The 27,177-nt window shown below is 39.6% G+C and overlaps 4 protein-coding genes across 4 annotated transcripts in view; all 4 read right to left on the bottom strand.

Moving 5' to 3' along the window:
• Positions 1-1,609, bottom strand: part of SKAP2 (src kinase associated phosphoprotein 2) — a 241,129-nt gene extending 239,520 nt beyond the window's left edge. The window contains exon 1 of the mRNA XM_014067803.2: positions 1,527-1,609. The gene's annotated coding sequence lies outside the window, so the exon portion shown is untranslated. The remainder of the gene's footprint in view (positions 1-1,526) is intronic.
• HOXA3 (homeobox A3) overlaps positions 1-27,177 on the bottom strand; it is a 51,337-nt gene that overhangs the window by 17,324 nt on the left and 6,836 nt on the right. The gene's annotated exons all lie outside the window — the stretch shown is intronic.
• Positions 8,210-10,469, bottom strand: HOXA4 (homeobox A4). Its single transcript, XM_014067521.2, has 2 exons — positions 9,809-10,469; positions 8,210-9,336 (listed from the first exon to the last, which is right to left on the bottom strand). The coding sequence occupies exons 1-2, from the start codon at positions 10,416-10,418 to the stop codon at positions 9,005-9,007; spliced, it is 942 nt and encodes a 313-aa protein (XP_013922996.2). The 5' UTR covers positions 10,419-10,469; the 3' UTR covers positions 8,210-9,004.
• Positions 20,986-27,153, bottom strand: HOXA5 (homeobox A5). The gene is made up of 2 exons (XM_014067824.2): positions 24,851-27,153; positions 20,986-23,706 (listed from the first exon to the last, which is right to left on the bottom strand). The coding sequence occupies exons 1-2, from the start codon at positions 25,476-25,478 to the stop codon at positions 23,456-23,458; spliced, it is 879 nt and encodes a 292-aa protein (XP_013923299.2). The 5' UTR covers positions 25,479-27,153; the 3' UTR covers positions 20,986-23,455.

Consider the following 27,177-nt stretch of genomic DNA (forward strand, 5'->3'; position numbering starts at 1 on the left):
AGTTCCTAATCTCTACTTGAGCTAAAATATCAAGAATAATCATATTCATATCTATTATACGTCTTACTGATTTCAGTGGGACTTTCTGTCAAATAAATATCTACAATACTGAAACCTTGGAGATTTTTGTGTCTGTGTGTGTTGGGGGGAGACGTTTGTATGTCAGGTGTCTATTTACAATAAAACTATTTTTTTAACATCAGCTTTATCATTTTACGTATATAATATGTGTGGTGTATGAGGCTAGTTTTTGTTTTTACCTTTAATTTTTACATTAACATTTATACCTAAAAAGAAACAAGATTCTAGTATATGGCTGAGGTATGTCTGTGTGTTGGGGGAGGGTTAGTTTTATAGTTCCATTTGCAGAATCTGTTCCAGCATTGGAAGAGATAAACTTTGACTATTATTAGCTAACTGTACCTATTCAAATAGAATATTTTTTATGAGAGAAATGTGGGGAAGGATAAATAAATTTTGTACCAATAAATAAATAAAGGGGATTTTTTTTAAAAAAAAGCTAAGTTATAACATTGAAAGTTGGGTCTTGAATGATGATGTATTAAATCTCAAGAACTTAAGTAATAAGCATCTTTAATTTTCTATCTTTCCTAATATTTTTTATATTGAAATACAATATTTTATTTTGGAAAAGTCTTCAAGATTCTAGGGCTTCTTTAAAAGGAAGAACCTGAACAAGCTATTATATCAGCATAACAAACCCTTGTAACATTATACTTTATGGCTATCTTTAAGCATGTACTAACCTAATTCTGCTTCAATTTTGAGTAATTTTAGCAGACAATTCAAATAACCATCCACATACATTAGTCTGAAATCCTGGTAGAACAATCTTTTTAACATTGATAGAAATTTGAATGAAATAAGAACTTAAACTTTAACATCAAAAGTAGAGTGCAACACAGTTTTCAATCAACCCATTTTCATTGCAGCCAAAGTCTTTCCAAGGAATTTTTAAAAAGTAAAAGTGATCCTCCATATTCCTCGAAGTATCATCAACACTCATTGATAATATTCCCACTTAAAAAAAAAATCTAAAACTCTGTTCTTTCTCTCCTATATTAATGCAAAACATTCCAAAATTAGGTGACACTTTGAAAGAAAAAACACTACCAACAGTCCATCAGTGTAAACCTTTTAATTATCAACTTGGTCTTATATCTTGACACTCAACCCCCAATGCATATTCAATAATACCCTTTTACTTCTTTGACTCCTTCCAGCCAGTGTGCAGAGCTGCCTGATTTGAATGGAGCTCAGAGAACTGCTCTTACTTAAGCTCTGTGTATTTCTTTGTTTAACAAGACGGCATTCACTGACCAAGAAAGATGAATAGACCACAGTGAAGAAAATTCCAACCGATTTAGCTATTTATCAAACCCCAACTCTGCAGTTACCTCTCTAACAAGTACTGGCAAACCAAGTGTTCTCTGCAACATGAAACTATTTTAAACTGTTGTACAAGAGGTTTGATTTCCTCCCACCACCTCCAACAAGGTCCTTACCTCCTCGCCTTTCCAGCCACAGGACAGAATTGTTTCCAGTTTGTATACTGCTTTAAATCATATTTTCCCGTGACCTGAAGTGCTGTTAAAAAAGAACAGGCATCAGATAAACTAACAATTAAACAGTATTGAAGTTATAGATATTAATTTCAAGTGAATGGAAGGAACAGGACTGTTAAGCAACTTTAAAAGATACAATATTAGCAAAATCAACTTTTTTTATTTTGCTTATAGAACAAACAAAGCAAAAACATTAGTAAAAGGAAGTGGATAATAGTAATACCAATAATGATGCTGTTTGCAACAGTATGGATGCAATTGAAATATAGTTTTGCAATTAGTGACCTCTTGAATAGAATTCTTATCAGAAACATGTATTTTTATGTGTCTGGGAAATCATTGCTTAGCATCATTTAGTCAAATAAAGCCATGAGATAACATCAACACTGATGTTCAGAATCAAGAATAATAATTTTTTAAAAGAGTGGGAAGTTGGAAACAGGAGAGTTAGAATAATTGTGTGTCTGTCTTCTGTGGGACCCTTAGTAAAAAACAGTGCATAAGGATAAGGTTATTCACCTCAACAGTAAGTTTTCTTCAACCATATTTAATCATGGGTGTCTTGCCCATATTTCCTCCTCTGGTTCTATTAGCAGCAGGTTTTAAAAGAAACATGCATGATCCTTCTTCACGTGGCTAGTAGAAGTGAGTGTCCAGTATTGGTTCATCTTTCTTTTGGAGGATCATTGCCGCAAATGTTTTTTTAAATGCCGTGTTCCATTTGGGAAAACGTTGCCCTATAGAATTTGGATTTCGGTAATTGGTTCCTTTGCGTAGAGGTAGGGTTTGGTAGGAAGTAACAAAATGTCAACTTTTGGGCTAAACATTCATTGAAAAAGAGAAAAGCAGCCATAGTAATTTATTGGGAGGAGGGTGTATTTTCCCCCCTGAACAAGAGCCTTGCCTTTTAGAATTGCCCATGGGTTGCACCAGATATATACTGCTAAACTGAGAGTACTCACGCGGGTTCGCCGACTACTACAACATTGTCCTCCCTCCCGATTTTTCTGCTACTTCCCCATTATCTCCTTTAAATAAATAATTTTTAAAAAGCAAGCATCACTTTGTAAAACCATCACATCAGTTGCCTGGTTTGGGTTGAACCCTCTTTCCCTTTGTACGTTTATTATTAAATATTCATTCCTGACCTCAGAAATTTAGGGTGTATTGGAGAGCGATTAAATAGCACATCGTGAGATTTTAGACTGCCAGAGCGGTTGGAAGGAGTCTTCTTTCCATCTCAAAAGTTGCAAAGTAGCCTCGGAGCTCTTACCGGAAGATGATAACTTCTCGTTATCCCCAAATCGACCCTTAATAGCGATATTTTCATTCCGTAGTAAATCGCTCGGCTTAACTAAGAGTTAGGAAGAATGCCTCCCTCCCAGACTTCAGTGTGGACTGCCACCCACCCTCATCTCCCTTCCCCTTTCTCAGGGTGCTTGCTGCTCTCCCGTTTCTTGTTTGGCCCTGATGGAGAAGCCGGTAATTTATGAAGTCCTGGGAAATTTAGAGCCAGCCACCAAAACCCCCGGGGGCAGGCAACTTTCCCCAGGGAGAAATGAGGACCAGAAGCGAGGTATGAAGTCGATTTCGCCTCGCCGAAGAATGAATCGCCCGGATGGCAGAACTGACCGCCAAGCCGTTTGTCAGCGAAATTTCAACCTTTGGTAAAAAAAACAAAAAAAACTGCTGCCCCGAAACAAGCCAGTTTCAAACAATGAACCTCGATCAAGGAGCAAGGCTGGTCCCTACGTACTTACCAAACCTCCTCAATCCCCCTCATTGCTTTCTTAAGAGGCTTAAAGACTCTTGCAAAGAGACATCAGAAAGGCTGGCGGGTAGGTTTGGCTTTGTTTTTTTACGAAAAGATTATGGGGTGGAAGAGTTGGGAGTAAGAAAGAGGAAGCTACCCTTCACTTCGGAAAGAATCACTTCGACGAGTGAGAACTGACGTCCACCGATTCATTGCTAGAGACCGGCATTAATTATTTAACCTGTCACGTGATGCCCCTCCACCCCACCCCACCCCCAGTGCCTCTTCCCAGATTAAAATTTCAATACTCCGAGAACAGAGGCAACACCTTTATCTATCCTAGCAGAAGCTTTTTGGTCGCTTATTGAGCCCTTCTCTCTGCTTTCTGACAGTTTTTCAGTTTTCCAAGAGGTCGTTTGGGCATCAATAATGCACGGGGTGGAGGGGGGGAGTATCAAATAGGGGAGAATGAAATAAGCGAACATGCTTCCCCCTCCCCGCAAAATCAGTCCCTGGGATTCGAATTTGTATTATCAGCTGCAGGTAGGGGCATAGTTGGGTTTTGTTCCAGCCATGGCATTGTGAAGGGAGTTCCAGATAGTCAGGCCCTTCTAAGAAAGGCTATCAAATGCTCCATAATTCCTTGTTTTATGGCATTTTTGAGTGATATGGAAGGGGATGAAATCCGGATTAATTGTGCATCTTGCAGGAATATTATCACTCTTCTAGGAAGGGAAATGCTTCAGCCTTTGATCAAATCCACAGAGAACACATGGAAGACCAACATTCTCCTGAAATGTGGTATGAAAAGTATGAAACATTTTGGCCAGCAGATAACAACAACCCAAATTGTAACTAAGCTTCATTGGGCCTGGAGCTGGACTAAGTTTCAGCAGAGTTATTTGTTTTATTTTCATTTATTTGTATCCTTTATTTTGTAAAAAAAAATCGTTTATTATGTAAAATGTATTATTTTCCCAAATATCTAAAGACACTGAACATATCCTGCACAACCTCCTCCTATTTCCCCCACAACAACCACCCTGGGAGGTAGGTTGAGCTAGAGAGAATGATTTGCCTAGGAGTCAAGTCAAGCTCCTATTGCTTCAGATCTATTCTGTGGGATACACACACACACATACGCACACACACACAAGCTTGCACACCCACCCACACACATATGGCCATAGACCACTTCAAGTCATCACTAGAGGAGTATCATTAATGAGAATAGGCTTTCTATCATTACAGTACGGCTGGAGGATTCTAGAAGATGCTAAAATGGGTAGAGTGAAAATGGCTTTAACTGTTCTTAGGTCTGATTGTAGTTAATGAGACAAGTCAATCAATGTCTTCCCCATGTAATTTGAAACTAAATATAACTAATTTGTGGGAACCATCCCACTGAATTCACCTGGATTTCAGCATGATGTGGCTTATTTTGTACTAAAACCATACCAGGAAGAAGACACCTTGGCCTGTTGGTGGCCAGCAGGTTCAGCTGTGATCCAAGCATGGATGATCTTAAAGAAGTGGTCTGCCATCCATTGTTGAAGGCTATTTATGGAATGGGGAGTATTAGATAGCAGCTTCAAACATCTGCAAAATTCCACAGTGCTCAAAAACAGTGTCAAATTCACTGTTCCAACCAACATCCCTGGTTAACCCATTCCCCATTTTAAGGAGAGTCAGATTTCCCCAAAAGCTGTATTTGCTGAAATCTAGAAAAACTTCCCATGACTTTTAACAAGGAAACTGGGCTCAAGAAAATCTGGAAGGCATTAGGCTAGAAAGGCTAAGCTAGAATTTCCCTATAGTGTCCTTTCTCAATTGCTCTGTCTTGCAATGCAAAAGCCATGCAGTGCAGTCCTTCACCAGTCTCAACCAATCATACTCTTCTGTGCATGTCATAAATCACAAGAGAAAGCTTCCCTTTCTTGTTTATTGGTCTTCCAGTTGGTTCACACTAAGGCTGCTTCATGTAATGGTGTCACTACAATAGATATTGATCTTTGTGTATATTTCTGTGAAGAGCTAGCAAAGCAAACAAAAAACCACTTTTCTTTAATTTTTATTTAGGGGGAGGAAGAGAGGGAAGAAGAGGAAACCCCTACCCAAGTTAGCTCTGCAATTTCGGTAGATGGTATAAGTCAAGGACAGGAGTGGTGAGAGTGAGAATCGTCCCAGAATTGATATAAGGTCAAAAGAGAGCAAACAAGATGGCAAGAACAGAAAGCCAGAAAAGAAATGCCCACACTTCTATCAATTTAACCTTTATTCCTGCTTGAAAAATAGAGACACCAGCAACAGGAAATACTCTTCAACCTTCTTTTCCTCTTCCCATCCTTCCCCCCCACCAGACCATGTACTGTAATTTCTTGTGGCTAAAAGGACAGGCCATTTCTAGAGCCTGTGTAGCTAGAACTTTTAAGGGTTTGCATGAATTCCACAGGCGATGATTAAATAAAATAAAAGAAAAATAAACAAATCTCTGTGTCCTCTCACAAACTGGAGTGGAGAGAAGAAATAAGTTTCATTGCCCTGTTCTGCCTTGTGTGGGAGGCTTATGCTGGACTGATTTTGGGGATGTCTTTCGCTTTCTTTTCTCCCCATGTGCAACATAGCCGCCCGGAGTCCTTCGGGATTGGGTGGCCTATAAATTTATTAAATCAAATCAAATTTATTAAATCAAATTAAAGAAATACTTGATTTTAGAATCCCCTTCCTTTATAAGGGGGCAAAGATGTTTGCCCATATCTATGTATGTGTATGAGAGACAGAGAGGGAGGGGAGGCAACAAAAAAAAGGGAGAGAGAAGCATGTTTAAGCTGAAGAATCAGATTAGAATGGATACTGCCTTTAAAGGTCAAGGGTTTGATTGGTCAGTCTGCTTCTTTAAAAAAAAACAATTAATGGGACAAAATGTGTCCTTTCGGTGAACTCTCCTCATTGCCCTGGTACAATGACAGAACAATAGTAGGGTTTAAACTCCTACTCTGTAGTTTTTGGAACAATTGTAACATTAATTAGGCCATCTAAAATAGAAATCCAGGGCACTGCCATATAACAACACAACCTCTCCTACTCCCCCATGCCTATCCTCATTCCCAAGTGCAACTACACATTTAAGTGACAATGTGGGGAAAGATCCATAGAATAATTTTTTAAAATTACCTTGAACGGTGACAATCTGCCATATGTATTTTCCTGCCCGGTCCGATACTCCACCCTGAAAGCATACACCTTCAGGGCGCAGCCAAGCAACTGTGTCTTTTATACATGAACACATTTTCCCCAAGAAAATCCTTCGGTGTCTTCGCAGACCTTTTCCAAGAGAATGCCTTTCAGAATCGCTGTTGAATTACAAAGAAGTATTTATTGTAGGAGGTGATTAATGATTCTCAGTAAAATTGCTATTTTCAGCATGATTTCATTTCTCTTTTTTTAAAACCACGGGGAAAGAGTGGATGGAAGGGGGGCACCCAGCATAAGTCCTGGGAAGTAAAAGAAGATCTGTAATCTTTTACTTAGGTAGCTGATTAAACACCTTGAAGCTTCCTCTTCATTTGTAAGTTTCTGTAAATTAGCAGGAGAAAAATCTTCATGCCAAACACAGAGTTTAGACAAAGACACACAGTATGAAGGAGGAGGTAAGCCTCCATGTTTTCTATGCCATTCTCTTCTATTTCATTGAAGAATTCAGGCCAAGCTGTCTTTCAGGTTTTAAATGGAGACCCAGTTTGGGCTGTTCTGTTGGCCTGAGATTTATTTTCATAACAATCTGACATTTTAATACTGTCAATATTGTGACCCTCCCCAACTCAGAAGAATTCTCATATATTTGAGTTAAATTTTGCCACTTTTTTCTCTGAGAATTCTGCTAAGGCCTCCTTACCAGTGGGGAAAAAAAACTAAAAGAGGATTAAGGTTCCTTGCACCACATACATTTGCCACCCACCAGCAAACTCTTGTTCTAAATGGCAATTGAGGCCTGAAGGTGTTTTGCTACTTAGAATAAGATCTCAATCTATCTTTAAGTTGAAGGTTTTTATATACGTGTACACATTGTACAAATTATTAAAATATCAGTTATAAACTATTATATCAAGACCATCTCCCTGATGTGGTAGTTCACGGTCTGTCTGTCTGTCTTTCTGTCTCTCCCTTCCTCCCTCCCTCCCTTCCTCCATTGTTTAGCATTAAGGATGCCAATTTATTATAAGCCAAGAAGTGGTGTGTTATTAAAACTGAAAGAAAAGTTGCCACCACTAACAAATAAACAAAAGAAAGATGCAGTTACAATATGGTGAAAAGTACGGCTAGTGTGATAAGAATAATATTAATCATTTCCTCCAGTGTACTGAACAGTCTCCATTTCTGGTTGCATAGAAGTAGTGATATAGTATAGACACAAAAGATAAAGCTTCTGAACAAGAATGGAAAAAGATGGAATTGTTTTTTGCAGGATGGGTGGGTTTTGATAGATATCACAGTTAAACTCAGTTGCCTACTTAAGAACAAGAGTGTTACAAGTTGAGTACCTTACAAACATCCTATTTAACCCATCATCCCAACTCTAGTCCAGTTTATTTCAATATGACTTTCTCCCACCTCCTTGTGGGGGCCTAATAGGGGCCTAAGACTCGGTCAGGTACTGTGTGAAAATTAGTGCTCTGGAAATCAACATGCCTTATTCCACCTAATATGCTTTGTGTTGATTCTGAATGATACTATAGTCATCTATAACACTAAGATTCAGCCTTTTCTACCTGATGGCAAACCCAATCAATCAATATATCTACTTGTTTAAGACCAAACAAGTGTCAACCAAAGCCTAGATCTTGGAAATGCATGGTTCTGTCAATGGATCTAGGGCTTTTAATTTTAATTTTATTTGTGTACAGAATATTATTTATTAACAGCACTGGACATCATATATATACATACATACATACATACATGCATACATACATACATACACACACAAAACACATTTTCACAAATGTGTACCTATAGAAGTCATCTATTGTTCATAGACATGGACTGTGATATGACATGAGTATAGGCTGAGCTTTTAGAGTAACATTGGTTCATTTTTCTTAAAAATAATAAATGCAATGTTAGGGAGACTATTATCACAACTGGAGCAAGAACTACACTTTAAAAAAAGATTACTCTTGGTACATGGAAAACACTTTCTTCAGCCAGTTAGGGATGAGACTGCATGGTTGCTGAGTGTCCCCCCCCCACTAATTTCCAAATGACTTTAGTGAAATCAGACCAGTTTACTTCTGTTTCTTCCAAGGGTGCAGGAACAAACATTTCACAGAATAACACAAGCCTAGGATTTACACACAAAGTCACTTATCAATACTATGTTGCCTCAAAACATTTATACAAATAGTGTTTTTTAAACATTTGGTCCATCCAAAACTCCCATAAATTTAAAAAAAGAAAAGATCATGGAGGGCAAGATGAGGACATATTTACAAAGGAGGAATACTGTCCAAAGCTTATTTACTTTTTGGTTTTTATCAACACAGATTTTTATTCTGCTGTTTCTACCCCTCAATGCAATTGCTTGGTCCCAGGCCAAAGGAAAAAGAGGCAAGAATTGGAGAAGTGTTGGAGATAGCAGTGTCTCTTTCCCGCAAGAGTCTGACCATCATAGTGAGGCTGAGTTTAAAGTGGCCCTGCTTCTGGGAGTTGGTGGGTGATGCTGGGCTGGAGGTTTGGCTGGCTGGTGGAGACCAGAATTGTTGGAGGAGCGCATCTTGGTGTTGGGTAATTTGTGATCCTTCTTCCACTTCATCCGCCTGTTCTGAAACCAGATCTTGACCTGCCGCTCAGACAGGCAGAGTGTGTGCGCTATCTCAATGCGTCGCCTCCTGGTCAGGTAACGGTTAAAATGGAACTCCTTCTCCAGCTCCAGGACTTGTTGTCTTGTATAGGCAGTCCGAGATCTTTTGGGCTCCCCTCCATTGTAGCTGGGGCTGACTGAGCCATCCACACATGCAGGTACACGTGCACAGACCCAGATGCACAAAAGAAGAAGGCAAGGGAAGGTTATCATTATTGTGCCATAAATTCAATGCCACTGGGCTCCTTTTTAAAAAAGGTTTTGCAGGCTCTTGACAAGAGGGGACAATTAGAGATCGGTAAAAATGGTGATGGGCATTTGGACTCAAGGAAAGCTCAAAGACCTACCGCCCAGAGCCACTGCCAGAGCTATTAAATTTATGGGGGCCATAATTACTGCCTTAACAGCTTGGCGTAGTAAATCTCTTGCTCAAGGGCCCCACCTACAAAAAGGGTACTCGCGTCTCCTTTCTTTCTGGGTTTCGCTTTAAAACTAGGAAATGCGCCATCTCCCCAATGTTGCTATCCCCGGTCTGAGTCCAGCCCTATCCCAGCCTCCGGGGAGTTAGCCGCGCTCAGTCCCAGATCCCTCTAGAGGAGGCCAACTCACCCGTGTTCACGTGGATCTTCTTCATCCAGGGGTACACCACCGGTGCTGCCTCCTCTTTGAGGCCTGGCGCGCTTTTTTCGGGCAAACGGGAGCAGCCAGGACTACCCACGGAAGCTGCTCCCAGAGCTGCTTCGCAAGGACGCTGCTGGGACTGAGGCTGCGGGCCGTGGCCTTGGAGCAAGGGTTGGGAGGCCACTTGATGGCCCTTCGTGGCAGGAGCTGATGAAGCCGGCGGCAGCGGCGGCGCTGATAGGGGTGGCGAGGCTCCGGGAGCTGGGTGCTCCTGCCCTTGGGTGGCAGTGAGGCTGTTGTAGTCGTAGGGGGAGTCAGGGTAGTGCGGGGGCTGCGTGAGATACCGAGCCTCGGGGGTCTGCGGCGGCTGGTATCCCGGTTCCCTGCTTGGCCGCTGGTAGAAATCGGGAAGAGGCTGGCGCAGGTGCAGCTGCTGCAGTTTTTGCTGTTGCTGGGGATGATGGGGATGGGGGTGTTGATGGGAGTGGGGAGGGTGGTAGTTGTTCTCGCCGCCGCCGCCGAGCTGCGAGTATTCTTCGCAAGGAGGGAACTTGGGTTCGATGTAGTTGGAGTTTATCAAAAACGAACTCATGGTCATTAATTTGTGAAGTGCAAAAATACTAATTTTTCTCGCGTTGTCGTTTTTCTGGGCTCCAGGAGGCCCCTCCCTCCTGCCCCTTCCTCCTTCCTTCCTTCCCTCCCTCCCTCCTTGCCTCCTCCTCTTCCCCCCCCCCCGCTGTTGTCAAGCGCCTCCCGCCAAAGTTTGGAGCTCCAAACTCCCCCCCCCGCCCTTCTTCTGGAATTCCCACCCCAAAAGCTTAAAGCACACGCGCGAGCTCGGATACACAGCGCGCTCAAACACACACACACACACACACACACATTCAGACACACAAAGAGATACATACCACTGCCACCCCATCACCACCAGCACCACCACCACCTGACCGACAGGGCCAATTGCTATGCCGTTGGCAGAGCCCGGATCAGGAAATAGAAGGAAGATTCGTTGAAGCAACGCAGGATCAGCCTACGCGCGTTTTCCCCTCTCAGGGAAGAAGGGGTGCAGTCCAATTTATGTGGTAAAATGTGGAACGAAGGACGGGTGGAAGGAAGGAAGGTCACCAAAAACAGCATCAGATCCGTTTTTAAGTTTTTAAAGGATTACAGAAGGTGGTGACCCTAAAACGATTCTGCAAATTTAAGCTGTCAAGGGTTTTGTGGGTTCTGAAATCCTAGTTTAGTGGCTTAGGAGTCTTTCTTAAATCCAAGTTCTCTTAATCACAAATCTGCTGGCTTCAGGGTTGTGGAAATTCAAGCAATTATCTGTAGAAGATCCCTTACTGTTTCTGTAATTTTTAGAGAGAAATTCATTAAAGAATTCAGCAATTATGAGTTTGTCTGAAGATTCTAAGCCTGTATCCCGTCAAGTGAAGAAAACAAAGGTGATCTATATTCACGATTTATTGTTCTTGAATACAAGCTATGGCATGAGTGAGTATGCGAAGGCGCGCGCGCGCATACACACACACACACACACACAAACGGAGGGATTTTAGCTGTTGGAAAATTCGTTTTGCAGAAGTTGCTCTCATCCTGATATACTGTGCAAGCATATCTTTATACATCTGTTTTTCACCTGGATCTATTCTTCCCCGGTTCTGTTTTTGAAAGGATAATCACATCAGCTAAAGATGAGAATGAATAGCATGATTTTATTCAGTGAATTTTGAAATATTTATAAAGAGTAAAAAACGGTAGTAGAATGATCAATAGATTTATTAAATACTAAGAAACAAAGGCCAACTAATTGCAAGAAGCTATTTGTTTCCTTCCGATCCTTCTCCAGGGCTTTCAGAAATGGTGTTTTTACTGTAATTTAGTTATTCTAAATACTCAACACCCGTTGGCAAATCTAGAGTGGCAGATCATTTCTTAGAGATGCAGATACGAAATGAAAGTTGATAGACAAAAACAAACAGAAATCCAATTAGTTATAAAAGTAGTTAAGAAAGATGAAGTCATCCTGCAAGTATTAATAAGGAAGCATAGAAATTCAAGAAGTTACCAGAAACAAATTTTCCTTGAAGCCCAGATGACTTTCTGTATCACCAAACCTAGTGATTTTTTAAAAAGAATCTTTCGCAAATATGAAAACTATTGCCTTCACGTGAGAGAAGTGTTTTTATGTATTCTAACACTGCTGAAAGTTTTTTTTTAATCTTTGCCATCACTGCTAAAAACAAGAGGAATAAGGAAGCCTATGCATAAACAGCGATATTCTAAATCTGTTTAACCATCACATAAGCATAGTGAGGGGCCCTCTTCCTTTATCCTTACAATAGGGCACCAAGCCTATGGCCATTTCCTTGAGAATAAATCATAATGAATCCATGGGAGTTTCTCATGAATGGACAGGTATACTGTGCCATAAAAACTATGCTGCTAAAATAAGATTCTAAAGTATCACATAGGTATACTTGTGTTCTACCCGTTTAGTTTCTAATTTGTCTCTGTTTTAATCAGATTTCTTAATCTGCAGGAGATGGGGAGTCAGTTACCCCTTTATTTCACTGCAAATGTAGATTTCTGTTATTATATTTACCTTCTATGATCTATGTGTGGATAAGTATAATGATCGCTTCCAAATTAAAATCTTCTAACCAAATATTTTGAGGTGGAATGGGAGCTACGTACGCGGAGCTGTGTGTGCCCCAGTGTTAATCTTTCCTTAAGAAGATTTCATTATTAAGATTATTATATCTTTGTTGCATTTCCTACCTCACTTCCCCACTGCATCTTTTCTTTATCACCTGAACTCTGACCTATAAAATCAAAGACCAGGTTTTTAGCTAATACCAGAAATATGTCTTCTCTGTTAATGGGCATAGCAATTTCCCTTTTATCATCTCCAGCTGACTTTTTATGAAGCATTTTTGGGGGGGCATGGTTTACCTGTGGAAAGCAGTCAAATGTAATTTCCTTGGGGTAGGCCATGAAACACTTGTAGGCATCGGAGAAGACCCCACCACTGGATCCCAAAGGGAAACATTTTTTCCCTGTTTTTCCCCCCACTTCTATTTTATGGTTTAAAAAGGAGTGAGAGTGGAAGTGTGGATGTTGCCATCCGGGTTGGATATGGGGAGGGGAGATTAAATATTTCATTGCTACAAACAGGACTTGGGTTGAGTCTAAATAGTTAAGGTCCTGTCCTTGTGTGTGGGTCAAATTGGAACCGAAGCAAGTCTGCAGTTGCAATGAGCAACTCTGAACAGGAGAGCTTTTTTCTTGAAACAAAAGCCCCCACCCCCACTTCAGGACCTGAGGATGACTAGAACTATTGAAAAACTAGGACTCCCAATGATGATGATGATGATGATAATAATAATAATAATAATAATAATAATAATAATAATAATAATAATAATAATAGATAAATAAGAAGATACTTGGTTAATACCTAGAATGCTGGCAGCAACTCGTATCAAATATTAGCACCAGTCTGGTATTTGTGATGCATTTTTGAATGTTCAGTTGACTGGGTTTCATGTACTACTACTACTACTACTACTACTACTACTACTACTACTACTACTACTACTACTACTACTAATAATAATAATAATAATAATAATAATAATAATAATAATAATAATGAATAGAAAGCAAATACCTTCTTTCTGTCTGCTGAATACACCATGTCCCAGCACTGCTTAAGATTAGTGCTCCCGATTCTCTTCCCTTCGCTGCCTTTCACTGGGAGCCTCCTTTTGCTTAACTCTACAAAAATAAAAATGGTTCTACTCTGCAGGCCCTGTAAATCTCCAAGGAGACCAAAGCTGATCAGCTGCTGCATGGTACTCAGGATAGGTGATTCTTTCCGATTCCAGAGATGGGCCTGTTCCTTGTCTTGATGGTTTCCCTATCATATCATAAACAAGAGCCGGGCCAAGACCACCGAGGATTATCTCTCCAGCAGCAGTTCACACATCCCCCCCCCCCCCGCCCCTATGTCTCCAGAGATTTATGCTCTGTTACAGGCACACATACTGGACCCAGAAACCTGGCCTAGCCAGCATTAAGCACCATCCTCTTCAGTAACACACACACACACACACACACACACACACACACACATGTGCAGCCTTTTGGGGAGGTGAAGATGATTTCACTGACAAGAGAGCCTCCCTCACCTCCAGATCAAAAGTTCTAGCAGCAGTTGCTTTGAGCTAGTCTGGACTGAGGGATAATTTACTGAAATTAAAGAAGAAACAGATAAAAAGCTACAGGGATCTTTTCGCAAGATCTGATATCAGAGAAGCAAAATTGCAGATTTGTCTTCCTTTGATGGTCACTGCCTATAGAAGAGTAGTGTCCATCTGGAGCAAAAAAACATGTACACACACACACACACACACACACACACACTTTTGTCTTGCCACACATGCCTGGAAGAGAAGATGGCTGATCAACAAACTCAGCACCCTGCCTTGCCACTGATTTGATGCATTTTTAGTATATTTAACCCAGCTTTCCTTGTTCAATACAACCCTGCCCCCAGTTTCAAAGTAACCGAAAAGTGACACTGGGCACATTTTGTTGCTTATTAATCTTACACATTGACAGTCTTTGTTAAATAACAAGGCGTGCCCCTTCACCAAGCGACATTTTCATATTTGTTAGACAAGTTGACCTGAAGTTCACCTCGGCCTTGGACTTAGTTTTTTTTTCCAGGAGATCTTCGAGGGCGTCCCTTTAAAAAGCGGGGGGTGGGAGGAGAAGGCTTTGGTTAAATCTTTTATTCCTAAATGGGAAAGACCCTGAAATTATACTAGGACAAAAACGTAATCTTTGTGAAATGTAGGGACTATATTTGCCTTTCGCTTTCTAGAATTTTAAAAAAAAAAAGATTAAAAAGAATTTATTTGAAGCTCAGCATTTGACACTTGGGTTTTGACACTGGAAGAAATGCTAGCTGAACCCATACATCTATCTGTAAGAATTTCCATCATGAAACTTGACTGTTTCTGGTCTTTGTATTCCCTTAACAGTTATTCTTGAAAAGGAGTCTGAGTGTTGAAGATACAGACAGAGCCAGTGTGGTCTAGTGGTTAAGGCAGCAGGCTAAACAAACAAGACTGCAAATTCTAGTCCCACTTTAGGCATGAAAGCCAACTGGGTGACTTTGGGCTAGTCTTCTCAGTCCAACTCACCTTACAGGGTTGCTGTTGAGTGGAAAATAGAAGGCGGAAGGAGTATTATGCATGTTCATTGGTTTATAAAAATAATAAAGACAGAATAAAAAAATATTGAAAAGAAAGGGGCAGCGAAATTGTTCTTTGCAACCAGAAAAATTGAGAATCAAGTTATCTTAATTGTACTGACCTCGAGGGCTGAGGATTGGTATTCATATGCAATATTCACATCAACATACACTCTGTCTTTTGTTCTAAATTTATCTAAAGTAGCAAGAAAATAAAAAGCTTTTAAAATTGGTTTCCCTCCCCCAAAACAATTTGAAAAAAGAATGCCAAGAACTCCTGAAAACATCAATGTGTATTTGAAAATTTCCCCTTTCTTCAACACTTAAACTGATTGCCTTCAAATTTCACCTTAAGGCAAAAGTAGTGAAGAAAGGGGAAAGGCAGGTTTCCCACCTTTTACAAAGCTCTGATTCATTAATTTGTTATTTTTTTTAAAAAAAAGTCCAAAGACATCTACCATTTTCTGTGGGTAGAGAAATTATATTCAGTTTATATTCTGCCTTCCAGATTTTATGCTATATACACTTATCTGGAGATAGGACCATTGAATTCAAAAGTACTACCAAATCTGGCAATCCTGAGATTTTTGGGAGGAAGGTGTGCTCCTTAACTTTACACTCAGATGTTTTAAACAGTATTTTAACAGTGTTTTCTGATTATCTTCCCCTAAATTTAAGATATGGAAGAGAGAGAGAGATTGGTATTTTAGAAGAATTTCCAAGAAAAATACACCAAGAAGCATATCAATGAAAAAAAAAATCAAAACAGATTGTCAAATTTCCAGAAACTCAACACCTATGCAACCACTGTCTTATAACCAGAATAGTTTGTTCCTACAGAATACACTTTCTACTGTATTTGTATAGTGAAAATATGGATATATTTTCTTAAAAACTATTTTCTTCTTCTAGAAAGGACTTTTTACTATCTTTCTGTAATTGCATCTATACAGAACAACTTTTTCCAGTTCCAAAGCAAACCCCCATATAAAGTTCAGCTTTGCTCCCTTGGTCAGAAGCTGCACCGAATTCCAAAAATGCCGCTCCTTGGTCAATATGTATAGATAGTACTTTGCTCAGTCTTGCAGGGAAATGTTCTATACTCCTGTAGTAACTTATCTATTTGTGATAACATATATAACACAGAAAATATTTTGCAAAAATATGAAATCAACTAATTGAGGCTGTGTTTTTAAAAAAAATAACCCCATTTTTGCAGATTAAATAAACCCTTCCAACCGTCCAGTTCTGCTTCTTGGAAGAAGAAAATTATTCTCTAAATGTAATATTAAATAAGTGTTTCATCAAAGGAAAATATGTGTGTTATATGTACACATTATATGCATGTATAAAGTAATGCAAATATATTTTCTTACTTAAAATAAAATTATAAATTTGTTGTTTCAAGAGCAAACATCACATATTATCCTAGATGTTTCACCCCCAAAATCCAAATATTACTTAAAAACCCACTTATAACTGAACTGAGTAAGTTGTGTACAGTTCGCTATGTATTGAAACATAGAAAGTGCAATGCAAACGATACACTGCTAAACCTTTTTTTACACATTTATATGCATCAGTCTTCCTTCCTCCAAAAGGGACTTAAAAAGACAGCTGATGAGTTTTTAAAGATAAATCTGTATTAGTCCAGCAAACATCTCAGACAAAAGCAGCTTTCTCTATCATGACATCCTCTAAATGCATTTGGACAATTTTACCAATGGTAGCTCAAAATTTCTGGAGGACACAAAATTAGGAAAAGCTGTAATCAAGACACAAGTATACAAAGGATAAAAGGAATTTTCATCGACTGTAGTTCTCTTCATGAAAGGTGCAACTCTGGATCATTAAAATAAATGGAAATTCTCCTGAACGAATTGGTTAGTATTTATTTGTACAGCACTCAGAAAGATATTTATATCAGTATATGCAGCTCACATGCATTTCTGCAGAAGAATGGAGCTATGTGTGTCTTAGCATCATATTCACCTGATTCAGGGAAAGTCTCTGCTTGATAATTGAAGATGAAATACAATGTGTATTCTTCTCTGAAAAGAGGAATTTTCTCTCCTTCCCTCAGTAATTGAGGTCATTCAACCAAACACTAGAGTTCACCTGGAGTCCATACTGCGATCCGCACTTAACTCAAAGATGTTTTATCTTTTGTGTTGATAGTCAAGATCTTGGCTATAACATTGACATCAAACTCTGTCTAGGCTGCTCATGACTAAGAGCAGTGCAAGGCGTAAACTTTTGACCCTCAACTTTTTGACCTGGAGTAGTTACGCCCTAATCACAAAGATATACAAAAGCAATGCAGCTTCTATCTCCTTAAAGAAGGATTAAGCTCAGCAGCCTTCCTTTTCCCATTAAGTTTTCCTAAAGGATCTAGAAGGATGTGGTGTTCTTAAAAAGAAAGAAGAAGAAAAAAGGAGCGGTCCTTAAAAAAAGTATATCATTGTAAGCAAAACCTAAAATCACTTTCCAAAGACATTTTGCCACTGCTGAAAAAAAACAGATTAAACTGAATGGGGCTGGTAGCCTCTGTGACGGGGGTAAACTACAGGCTCTGAAATAGACTAGCCCAGTGTATAATATTAAGATATGAACCATTTTACCAAGTCTTTTTAATAGCAATAACAGAAGCAACACACTGAAGAACTGATCCAGTGGATTTGTGAAGCCTTGTCCAAGGAAAAGCGAATTGGTGATGAACTTGGTCTAAAGCGAGCTCTGCTGGTGAGTCTCAGAGTGTGCAGATTTATCTTCCTTTCTGCATTTACTTAACCTAGCAATGAACTGCAAGAGCTGCCATTTATTATTCAGAGACAGACTTCACCTCGAGCAACGACTGTTTCACAAAACTGCAATAATTACCCAATAACCTTCATAACAAATATTATTATTGAAAAGCCATTGTGGAAGATCGGGAACAAGGTGAGAGGAGCAGATTCCAGGGATTCTGAAGAGACACACTTTTGCAAAAACACAGTATGATATACTTTTCTTTGTAATTATATTGCATTGACTGCATCTGTCTAAGCAAGAAAGATGTAGTTCTTTTCTCCCAGAGAAAGCCTGCTTGTAAGAAATACTGAAACTGGCTACTTGGATTTTACAGAATCCAAAAAGGTCTACAATGTATACGGTCAGAATTAATAGAAAACTGCAAAGCTGAATTATATCTCCAAAAAACAGTCTTGTTCTTTCAAGGGGAAGGGAAGTTAGAAGTAAGGAGAAAGGCAAATAAGAAAATCTGATGCAGGAGCTCTAATTGCTAATCTCAGCATTAAACTGTTCAATAGAAACAGTAGAATATACCAGCAGTATTTCTTTCACTTGCATAATGGAGCTAATTTTTTTTTTCATAAGGCTTTGAACAGAAGGTGCATGCTGATCACATGTCATGTGAATTTCAAAAGTCGTATTTGTGCTTTCAGTAGAGGGGAAGTGACATAGTTACCTTGCTAAAATCCAAAACACTGACTTGAGCTGATACAATTGAACTTTCTAACATCCATAAAGAGCATCTGATAAGGTGAAGGAAAATAAAGTATTATTCTTACCATAAGAAAATAAAATAGCAATGGCATTTTCAACATTTATGCAAATACACTTTTTTAATTTTAAAAATCTGATTTACAGTGTTCTATTTTGGAGTAATAAGTGTTTGAGCAGATGAGTATATTTTGGCCTGTTTATTCAACTTACTGCTCTGGTATGAAATGACAGAAAGAGACTAAAATAATCATTTTGAGGGGGAAATGTTTTCTGCTCCTACACATGTTGCAATCCTCCCTTTGGAGTTAGGAGGCTAATATAATTTAATTTTGTTTATTGTGATCTGCAGGCTAGTTTGCACAATCTCATTGAATTCAGGAGTATGCACTTTTCAGAAGAAATGCAGAAGGTCACTTATTGGTAGAGAACTTTGATAGAACTGTATGTCTTTCCCTGCTCTGTCTGTGAAATCAGTATGTTCATTCAGCCATCTTTCCACTGAGCAGTGGGTCCACTGAGTGGTTGTTAGTTCAGGAAATAACTAGATATGGAAAAAGGAGCATTAACAAGAAAGAATCTGAACAACATTTAGCCTCTAAATCATGGAATTATGTTCCCTAATTGTAAATAGTCTTTAAGGATGACTACCACATTTGGTTTTTAAGATCTCACTGTAGAAGGATTTCCTTCCTCATGTGTGGTAATAAACATAGCAATAAGAAAAGAAACACAAGGCGAAAGAATCGGGCTATTTTCCCCTGGCCCCAGCTGGTTTAAGCAGCATTTCTCCCCTGTATTTAAAACAGGGAAGCTCAGCAAAACTTTAGCACGGCACTTTTAAGCTGAAGTAAATAATGCATTATGGCTTGAATAGTATTTTATGTGGAGAATTCTGCCTTTGGCATGTAGGACCTTTTTGCTTTTGAATGTGTAGGAAACCATCAGTAACCCTGTAGAGAGCAATGCTGCTTCAACTGAAAAGCTAGTTTCCTCTGAAAGTGGGATTGCAGACTTGTATTTTTTATATATTTAAATTAAATCTGTATATCCTTCCTCTTTTTATTTTACTTAAGAAAACAAGCAGGGCTCAAAGGTAAAATAACGGTCCTTCCCCCATTCTAAATCTTGCTAAATCTTGTTGAAAATTCAACACATCTTAACTACGCTAAATCTGGCAGGGAGGAATCCCTGCATAAAACCGAGTTTGGGCTGGCAGGACACAAATAACAATATATTTATACCATTAATTCTATTTCATATAAGTGTGAAGAGAGATCACATACATGCACGCACAATGTAAATGACTATGAGTGCCTATATTCATAATTAGAGTCAACTTAAAAATGATAGAAGTTTCCAGATCTTCAAATATTTATTAATGCCTCCACAAAATCTGTCTCTTTCTAAATAACAGCCAGAAGAGGGTAAGATTCTATTATTTTACCAGATACCACTGAGATTTTAAGACTTATGCAAACTGCTTTTTAATTCTGTATAATGTGCAGAAAGAAATTAAGACATAGAGAAGTGAAGCTTCATTTGACATTTAATTGAAATAAACTCTAATAGTTTAGTGTGACATATACTTTGACCAACAGCTGAATTATTATTAGCAAGAGTTTAGGAAGGGAATCTGTTGATTACCTCAGGTAGTTCTTAGGCTTAAACCCCCTGATTATGATGTAGATATCCTGTAGCTTCATCTCTTTAAATCCACTAAATCCTTGTTCACTTGCAAAATCATTCATTTTATTTTGTATATAAAATTGCTACTGTGTCCTTAGCAGTTGCTTTCCTAAATTTCTAGGAGTAAGAATTTTTAGGTTCTGCCTTCAGGAGGCAGGCAGGCAAGGGAAAGTTTAAAAAAAACACCAATGTTCTTTCATGCTTTCTTTCAACCCTGGAAATTCAAAGACTTAGATCTAAATCCGGTCATAAACTTTATTGCTGTGCAATCACACTCTAGTGAGAAGTGTCTGCTTAAATAAAAAAAGGATGTTGAAATAAACAGGCAGCTGGGGGCCTACCCCAACAATTGCCAGCCAGTAAAATAGAGAAAGAAAACAGAGAGAAAAGAGAACGGTAGCTAGCTACATAAATGGGCTTGTTTATTATGACCTATAAACTTAGAGACAGTCTTCAGTAATTTCCAGGGATATAATGGTATGCAGAATCTAAAGTTATGATCTATTTCCTCACATTGGAAGGAAGAATAGGAGAAGCAGGTATATAGAAGAAGGTATAAAAAGAATGCACGTTGGAATGAGCAATATGCAACATATGCTGTGTATACGGTGTACAAATATTAAGATCACAGAAAAAGCAACAACTTGTGTACAGTATACAAGGTGCATGTGTGATTAATTCTGGAAGGTAGAGAAGACCCAAGAATCCAGTATTTAAAATCAACTAAAACACCTTTATTGTTATATGTAAATATTTCATCTAGATGAAAATATTCCAGACATGCCAATAACAATGGGGTTGTTGACTCTTCCAACAGGTTTATAGCCAAAACCATCTCCCTCCTCCAATTATTTCTTTTTAAATTGGCCTGCGGACTCTTCTTCCCATAAATACAATTGATAGAAACAAACAAACAAAAATCTTTCATGGAGCAAAGGAAGTCATTATCATTTGCTTTAGCCAACATAATTAAAGTTAGGCCTCAAAATCCATCTCTGCCAAAGACTCTTGTTCTGCTTTTCTTGCTTCAGACTGTAATGTTTGATTCGGGATTAAGATGAGAATAAAATTTGTTGTTCTTATATTTATCAGCTCAACTCCAGAAAAGTACAAATTACATAGGATTTGGAGCAGATTGTAAAAATCACCCTGTCTTTAAAGCAGCCCCTTGAAGCGGTTATTGGATTATTTCAAAATACTGCCAGGTCCAAAAACAAGGAGTAAGGCAAAAATATAGCCGAGTTCTCTACTGAAAAAATAAACTTAAGCAACTTGCGCACATAACTTACCTTGAGCGCTTTTTTTCACTGAGTATTTGAGAACTTGGGGAGAGATACTTCTGTACCTAAACCCTGACAATTTGAATGACCAGGAGGCGCACGTAGCCTGTAAGAGAGTCAAATGAAGTCCAGCGTCAGTGTTATTATATGTTATGTGGTATATAATGTTGGATGACAACTCCCCAGAACCATAAAACTTACTTTAATGGCACCACGTGACTTTTTATAGCCAGTGAGCCTATCTGTCTGTACTATGGATGATTTTACGATGTAATTCATAGACAAAACCCTATTCATTTGGTATCTAAATGTCATATAGCTGGAACTTGGGCTTATAAAGTTTACTGCTTTATAACTTTTAAGGGAAGATACCAGTGTACTTTGCCTGTAAATCTACAGATCTTTAGTTACTCTTAGGAACTCAGAAGCATTAACCATTCAAGCCCTGGGTTGGGTAAGTAGTGTTACATTTCTAGCAAAATTAATTGTAACAAAGCTAAACAAAGAAATACATATTTATTTGAGTTGATCTAAGTCTTTCCCCAATATCTGTTAAAATTGCACAAGGAGAAGTGTAATTCATGGTAGATTGTGTGTAAGAGTCTCTCTGCAAGATATCTGTAACTGTCCACCAGTTAGTTTTTTGTTAGTTCCCTCTAGAAAGCTAAAGTTCTTAGAAATGAAGTTGAGGAAAGCAAATGTTTGTTTGTTTGTTTGTTTGGGAAAAAGAGTTAACAGTGTGGTATCTTCCTTCCCCCCAAAAAATGACAAACACTTTTTTGTTTCTTATACAACATTCAACACAGAAAGCAATCTTTGCTCCAGTTTACAGGGGCTATTGGGCTCAGTTTCGTCTCCAACTTTAGTCTCCAGACTAAATGTGGAGCAATATATGAGTCTCTGTAGGGTACAGACCAGCTCCCCCTCAAAAGGCAAAATACAGAGTAGAAAGAAAAGGGGGAGATGATCCCTTATAAAAGAAAGTTTATTTTTCCAGTCAGTTAAAAAAAATCCACATTTCTTTAAAAAAAAATCACATTTTTGTTCAAATAGCCAAATTTTGACTCTATTTGTAATTTTGACCACAAACAAAACAAAAACAACAACACCCCCAACCCTTTTACTTTTCCGAAGCTGCGCTTAATAAAAGCCATTTTTTAAGTGTTCGTGCAAAAAGTCATATACAAAGGCACAGCAAGGACATACTGTCTGGAATCACAGTTTTCGTCACAGATTCACTATTCACTACACGTTTGGACAAGTTCAGCTTGTTTCATTATTTCACCTCTACAACAGTCATTAATGACACAGGAATTAGGTAGTATTTTTTCTGATTGGAAATCTTGGCCACAGCTTGGAGTTATACATACACTGACACGTTCAAACACACATGCATGGTTAAGCACAGCGAGGGAAACAACACAGAGAAAAACACTGGGTTTAAACCAGACTGAGAGTGGGGTGTGGGAAGGAGGAAGGAAGGGAAGGAAGGGAAGCCTCCTTTCCTTTTTTTAATGTTTGCGTAGGACTATTTTTTTCCTGTTTTTACAATTACTTCAAGTAACGCCACTTGCTTCATATAAATAAGTTAAAACATCTACGTTAAAAAAAAAGACAAAGCTATTCAAGACAAAGAAATGCACAGGGAAGCCGATCTACTGTAAAACGCCGCGCACTAGGAAGGCTCAATTAAACAGGCTCATGATTATTAAGATACATCAGCAGAGGGTTGATTCGCCCTTTTAGGGAAGTTAAGCAAAGAGCAATTACTGACTGCGCCTACGCAGGGTCAGCATTTATATAATACTGTTGAATTGTTGTGGTGTTTTTGTACTTGTATTGTTTATCCCTCTCTGGGATGGGGTGGGGGGATGGGGGAGAGAAGCAGGGCTGGCATATCTCTTAAGGGCGAAAGGCTCCTCCTGCAGCTGCCATACTCATGCTCTTCAGCTTGTTATCCTTTTTCCATTTCATGCGCCTGTTTTGAAACCATATCTTGATTTGTCTCTCTGAGAGGCAAAGAGCATGTGCTATTTCAATCCTCCTCCTGCGGGTCAGGTACCTATTGAAGTGAAACTCTTTCTCCAGCTCCAAGGTCTGGTATCGGGTGTAAGCTGTCCGAGCCCTTTTCCCTTCGGGCCCCCCTATGTTGTCTGCAACAGGGGAAAAGAAAATAATAAGGGAACCGGTTTAGACTTTGGCAAAAGGGACATACCCTCCCCCTTCATTTTGGCTCCTTGCTGTCCGTTTTTCTTTCCCTCAGATTTCTTTCTCTTGTTAGTATGTTGATTTGAGGGAAAGACTCAACAAGTTCCTCCTTCTCTCCTCCTCCTGTTTTCTCTCTCTCTCTGTCCTCCCCCACAACCCTCCTCAAGTAATTCAAGCCTGGTGAAGTTTAAACAACCTCCCCTTTGATTCTCTTAATGAAAAGCTGATCAATTCAATTCCAGCCCGGAAGCTGGAGAGCACGCAGTTCGCTTGCTCAACTGTTCTTCAGCCGGGTCTCTACTTGTGTGTAAAGTTTTCTAAAGAACTTACTTCCCGGTTATCTGCTTAAAAGAAAAACTAACAATCTCCCCCTCAGTCTGGTCCCAGACCAGGTCCACTTTTCATCTGAAACCCACTTGCTTTGCCAGTCTGGCTGAAGGAGAAATTATTTCCATGCCGAGGCTGAAGGGCTGCAGAACTAGCTTCCCTGAGACCCTTCACTCTAGGCTCCCCTAAGTTTCCCCTACTTTTCTCCCAGATAAATCTCACCCTCCTGTCTCCACCCCCCCACCCCCAAAACACTCACAAGCACGCACACACTATTTCCTCAACTTCTTTTTGGATATAATTAGTAACGGTGTTTTCACTGGACAATCTTCGCCATAAATTACCGAAGCTGACACGCACTATTCAGGCTGGTTCTCTCGCTCAGTCCCACCATTTCCATTCAAGCGCCCAGTCTTGGAGACCTGGAGAAGAGTCCTTAGGAGAGATTGTCTTACATTACCCAGATTTCCATCCTCCACTGACCTTCAGCTGCGCTGTCCTTTCCAAGGGGGCGAGGATGGGAAGAGTTTGTGGCTTCCTCAAGAGAGAGAGAGACCCACCTGAACTAGAAGCTAGTCCGACAAACATGGGCTCCCGTGCGAGGGAGGCGTGGAAGGAGAAGGAAGTTTCTTGTCCCCCACCTAGTTTCTTTTTTGGCCAACCTTGTGTCCCCTCGGTTCCCTGGCCCCTCTCCCTTCTCCCCGTCTGCCTCTAGATCTGCTGTATTAGGTTATATATAAAGAAAACTGGGCATGCTTTTACCATGGCTTATGTGAAGTTTTCTCATCCAGGGGTAGATCTGGGGCTGGGGAGCCTGTTGAGCTGTGTTTTGGTCGTTCTGCTGAGAGGACGCCTGCTCGTTGTTGGCGGGAGGATCCTCCTGGGCGACCGGCGACGTGCTAAGCCCTTCTCTGCCCAGGTGGCTGGTGCTGGCGCTGGCGGTGCCGCTGGAGGTGGACGAAGTGCTGGTGGTCGAGTTAACGGTGGAGGTTTTCCCCCCACCGTGATGAGCGTCGCCGCTGACAGGCGAGGCGGTCACGGCGGCGCAAGGCAGCGACTCAGGCGGAGGCGAGTGAGCGGCCGCCGCCCGGTTGGCGTACCTGGCGTCGGGGGTGGCGGCGCTGGCGTTGGCGCTGGCGCTGGCGCTGGAGGGGTAACTGCCGCCGCGAGCCCTCTCTGTGGCCCCCCCTGGCGCAAAGTGGCTGGAAGCAGAGCGGGCGACGCTGAGGTCCATACCATTGTAGCCGTAGCCGCCGTACCTGCCGGAATGCATGCTGGCCGATTCCCTGAATTGCTCGCTCACGGCACTCGGATCTCCATAATTATGTAACGGGTACTCCGGGCCATTTGGATAGCGACCGCAAAATGAGTTTACAAAATAGGAGCTCATTTGTTGTTGTTGTTGGGGCTTGTTAGGGGTTTTTGTTGTTGTTGTTGTTGGCTTTTTTTTAATCGGGGGGCCTTGATTTGTGGCTCTTTGCTTCGTTTTTTGGTGCGTCTATAGCACCCTTGCACAATTTATGATGAATTATGGAAATGACTGGGACAAGTACTTGGTTCCCTCCTACGTAGGCACCCAAATATGGGGTACGACTTCATATCACGTGCTTTTGTTGTCCAGTCGTAAATCCTGCCTGATGACCTCTAGAGGTAAACTCGCGTACTAAATGGGGGAGTTGGGTGGATGCTAGAGTGCTTGGGCGCGCGCCTGGAGCGCGAGCCCGCTGCCAGCTCCTTACTGTCAGTCGGCCTCGTGCGCCACCCTCTGGAGACCTGCTAGAGTTTCACTTTTCTCAGCCCGGAGCTGCTGCAAGACTGAGGTCGAATTGGGGTTACAGCCCATTATAGCAAAATTATGACATCTCTCTCAGAGTCCCATTAGTAAGTAGCAATTGTTAGGGACTGTGGGTGTTATATTAAAACAAAAAACAAAAAGGTTTTTTTTATTTTATATATAAAATAAACTAAATAAATTAGTATTATTTTGTATATATAAAATAAACTAATTCAGCATAGATTTCTTTGGAATTTAGGGACCAAAATTAACAATAAAAAAAAACTGATTCAGAACACATAAGAAATAATGAATCTATAATAATAGTAACTGAACAGCAACTTCAAGAGGAAGGAAGTATTGATATATTTTTAAAGCCAGTGCCAATTTAAAATTTGTATTCAACATAAATGTCCTGCAGTGTTTTTTTTAATAGAATTCTTTCATGGGCTTTTAAGAGACACAGAAAAAGAGAAAATTCAGGAACATTTCAAGGCTTGCAAATTTTCTCCACCTCATAAATATAAGCATGGTGGTGTTGTTTAGTTAGGAGAATATGAAATTATAATAATAATTATTATTATTAGTCAGATTTATAGTCCAAGTGCTATGCTTTTCATATTATTAAAATATAATATGCATGCTTCCATATGTACATAGTGGCACCAATGCACTATAATATAATTTCATGCTACTACTAAATAAAGCCTTCACCTGCACTTTCTAGCACACCAAGAGTATGAAATAGCTGTATTCTTATTTAAATTTGGGGTGTCTTCTCTAAATACTTTTTAAAAAAATTAAATGGGTGAAGAACACATCCATAACAGGATAAAGAAATTTTAAACTAGGTTAATAGAAGAAGAAATTGAAAATACTTGATAATCAATTATATTAAATAATCACATGGATCCTAGTAATCTGCCCATCAACAAAGGTCTCCCTCCTTTTCCCCACTCATTTTTACCCTTTTAGAAAGGTTAATTTTTTTAATCTATACTTTAGAAAAATTAAAATATACAGCAGATGATCAGCAAGGTTTTGAATTGTATTTCCCATCCCACCCATTATCTCTTTTGAAAATCCTAATTATGTATTGGGAATTGTGCATGCATGTTAACATTTCCTCTTCTTCTTTTCTTTAAACCACATGAGAATGCCATGTGCAACATCATTCAAATAAAGTCCCAAAGAAATCAATATTAATACAAACCAATGGGTTCAGGTCTGAGATGAAAAAGGGTAGAACAAAGCGCAACTATTTGTTTAAGTGTTAGTAAAAAAAATATGCAGAAGAAGGTCTCTTTCCTTCTAG

Source organism: Thamnophis sirtalis, unplaced genomic scaffold (assembly GCF_051295495.1).
Source record: "Thamnophis sirtalis isolate CommonGarterSnake01/CBP01778 unplaced genomic scaffold, rThaSir2_p1.2 scaffold_4, whole genome shotgun sequence".
Taxonomy (NCBI): domain Eukaryota; kingdom Metazoa; phylum Chordata; class Lepidosauria; order Squamata; family Natricidae; genus Thamnophis; species Thamnophis sirtalis.

Coding starts and splice junctions, on each gene's coding strand:
- HOXA4 (XM_014067521.2), bottom strand. CDS start 10,418: ATGACCATGAGTTCGTTTTTGATAAACTCCAACTACATCGAACCCAAG. Junction 9,337..9,808: donor GAAGATCCACGTGAACACGG/GTGAGTTGGCCT, acceptor TGGATGGCTCAG/TCAGCCCCAGCTACAATGGA.
- HOXA5 (XM_014067824.2), bottom strand. CDS start 25,478: ATGAGCTCCTATTTTGTAAACTCATTTTGCGGTCGCTATCCAAATGGC. Junction 23,707..24,850: donor AAAACTTCACATAAGCCATG/GTAAAAGCATGC, acceptor CCCCTGTTGCAG/ACAACATAGGGGGGCCCGAA.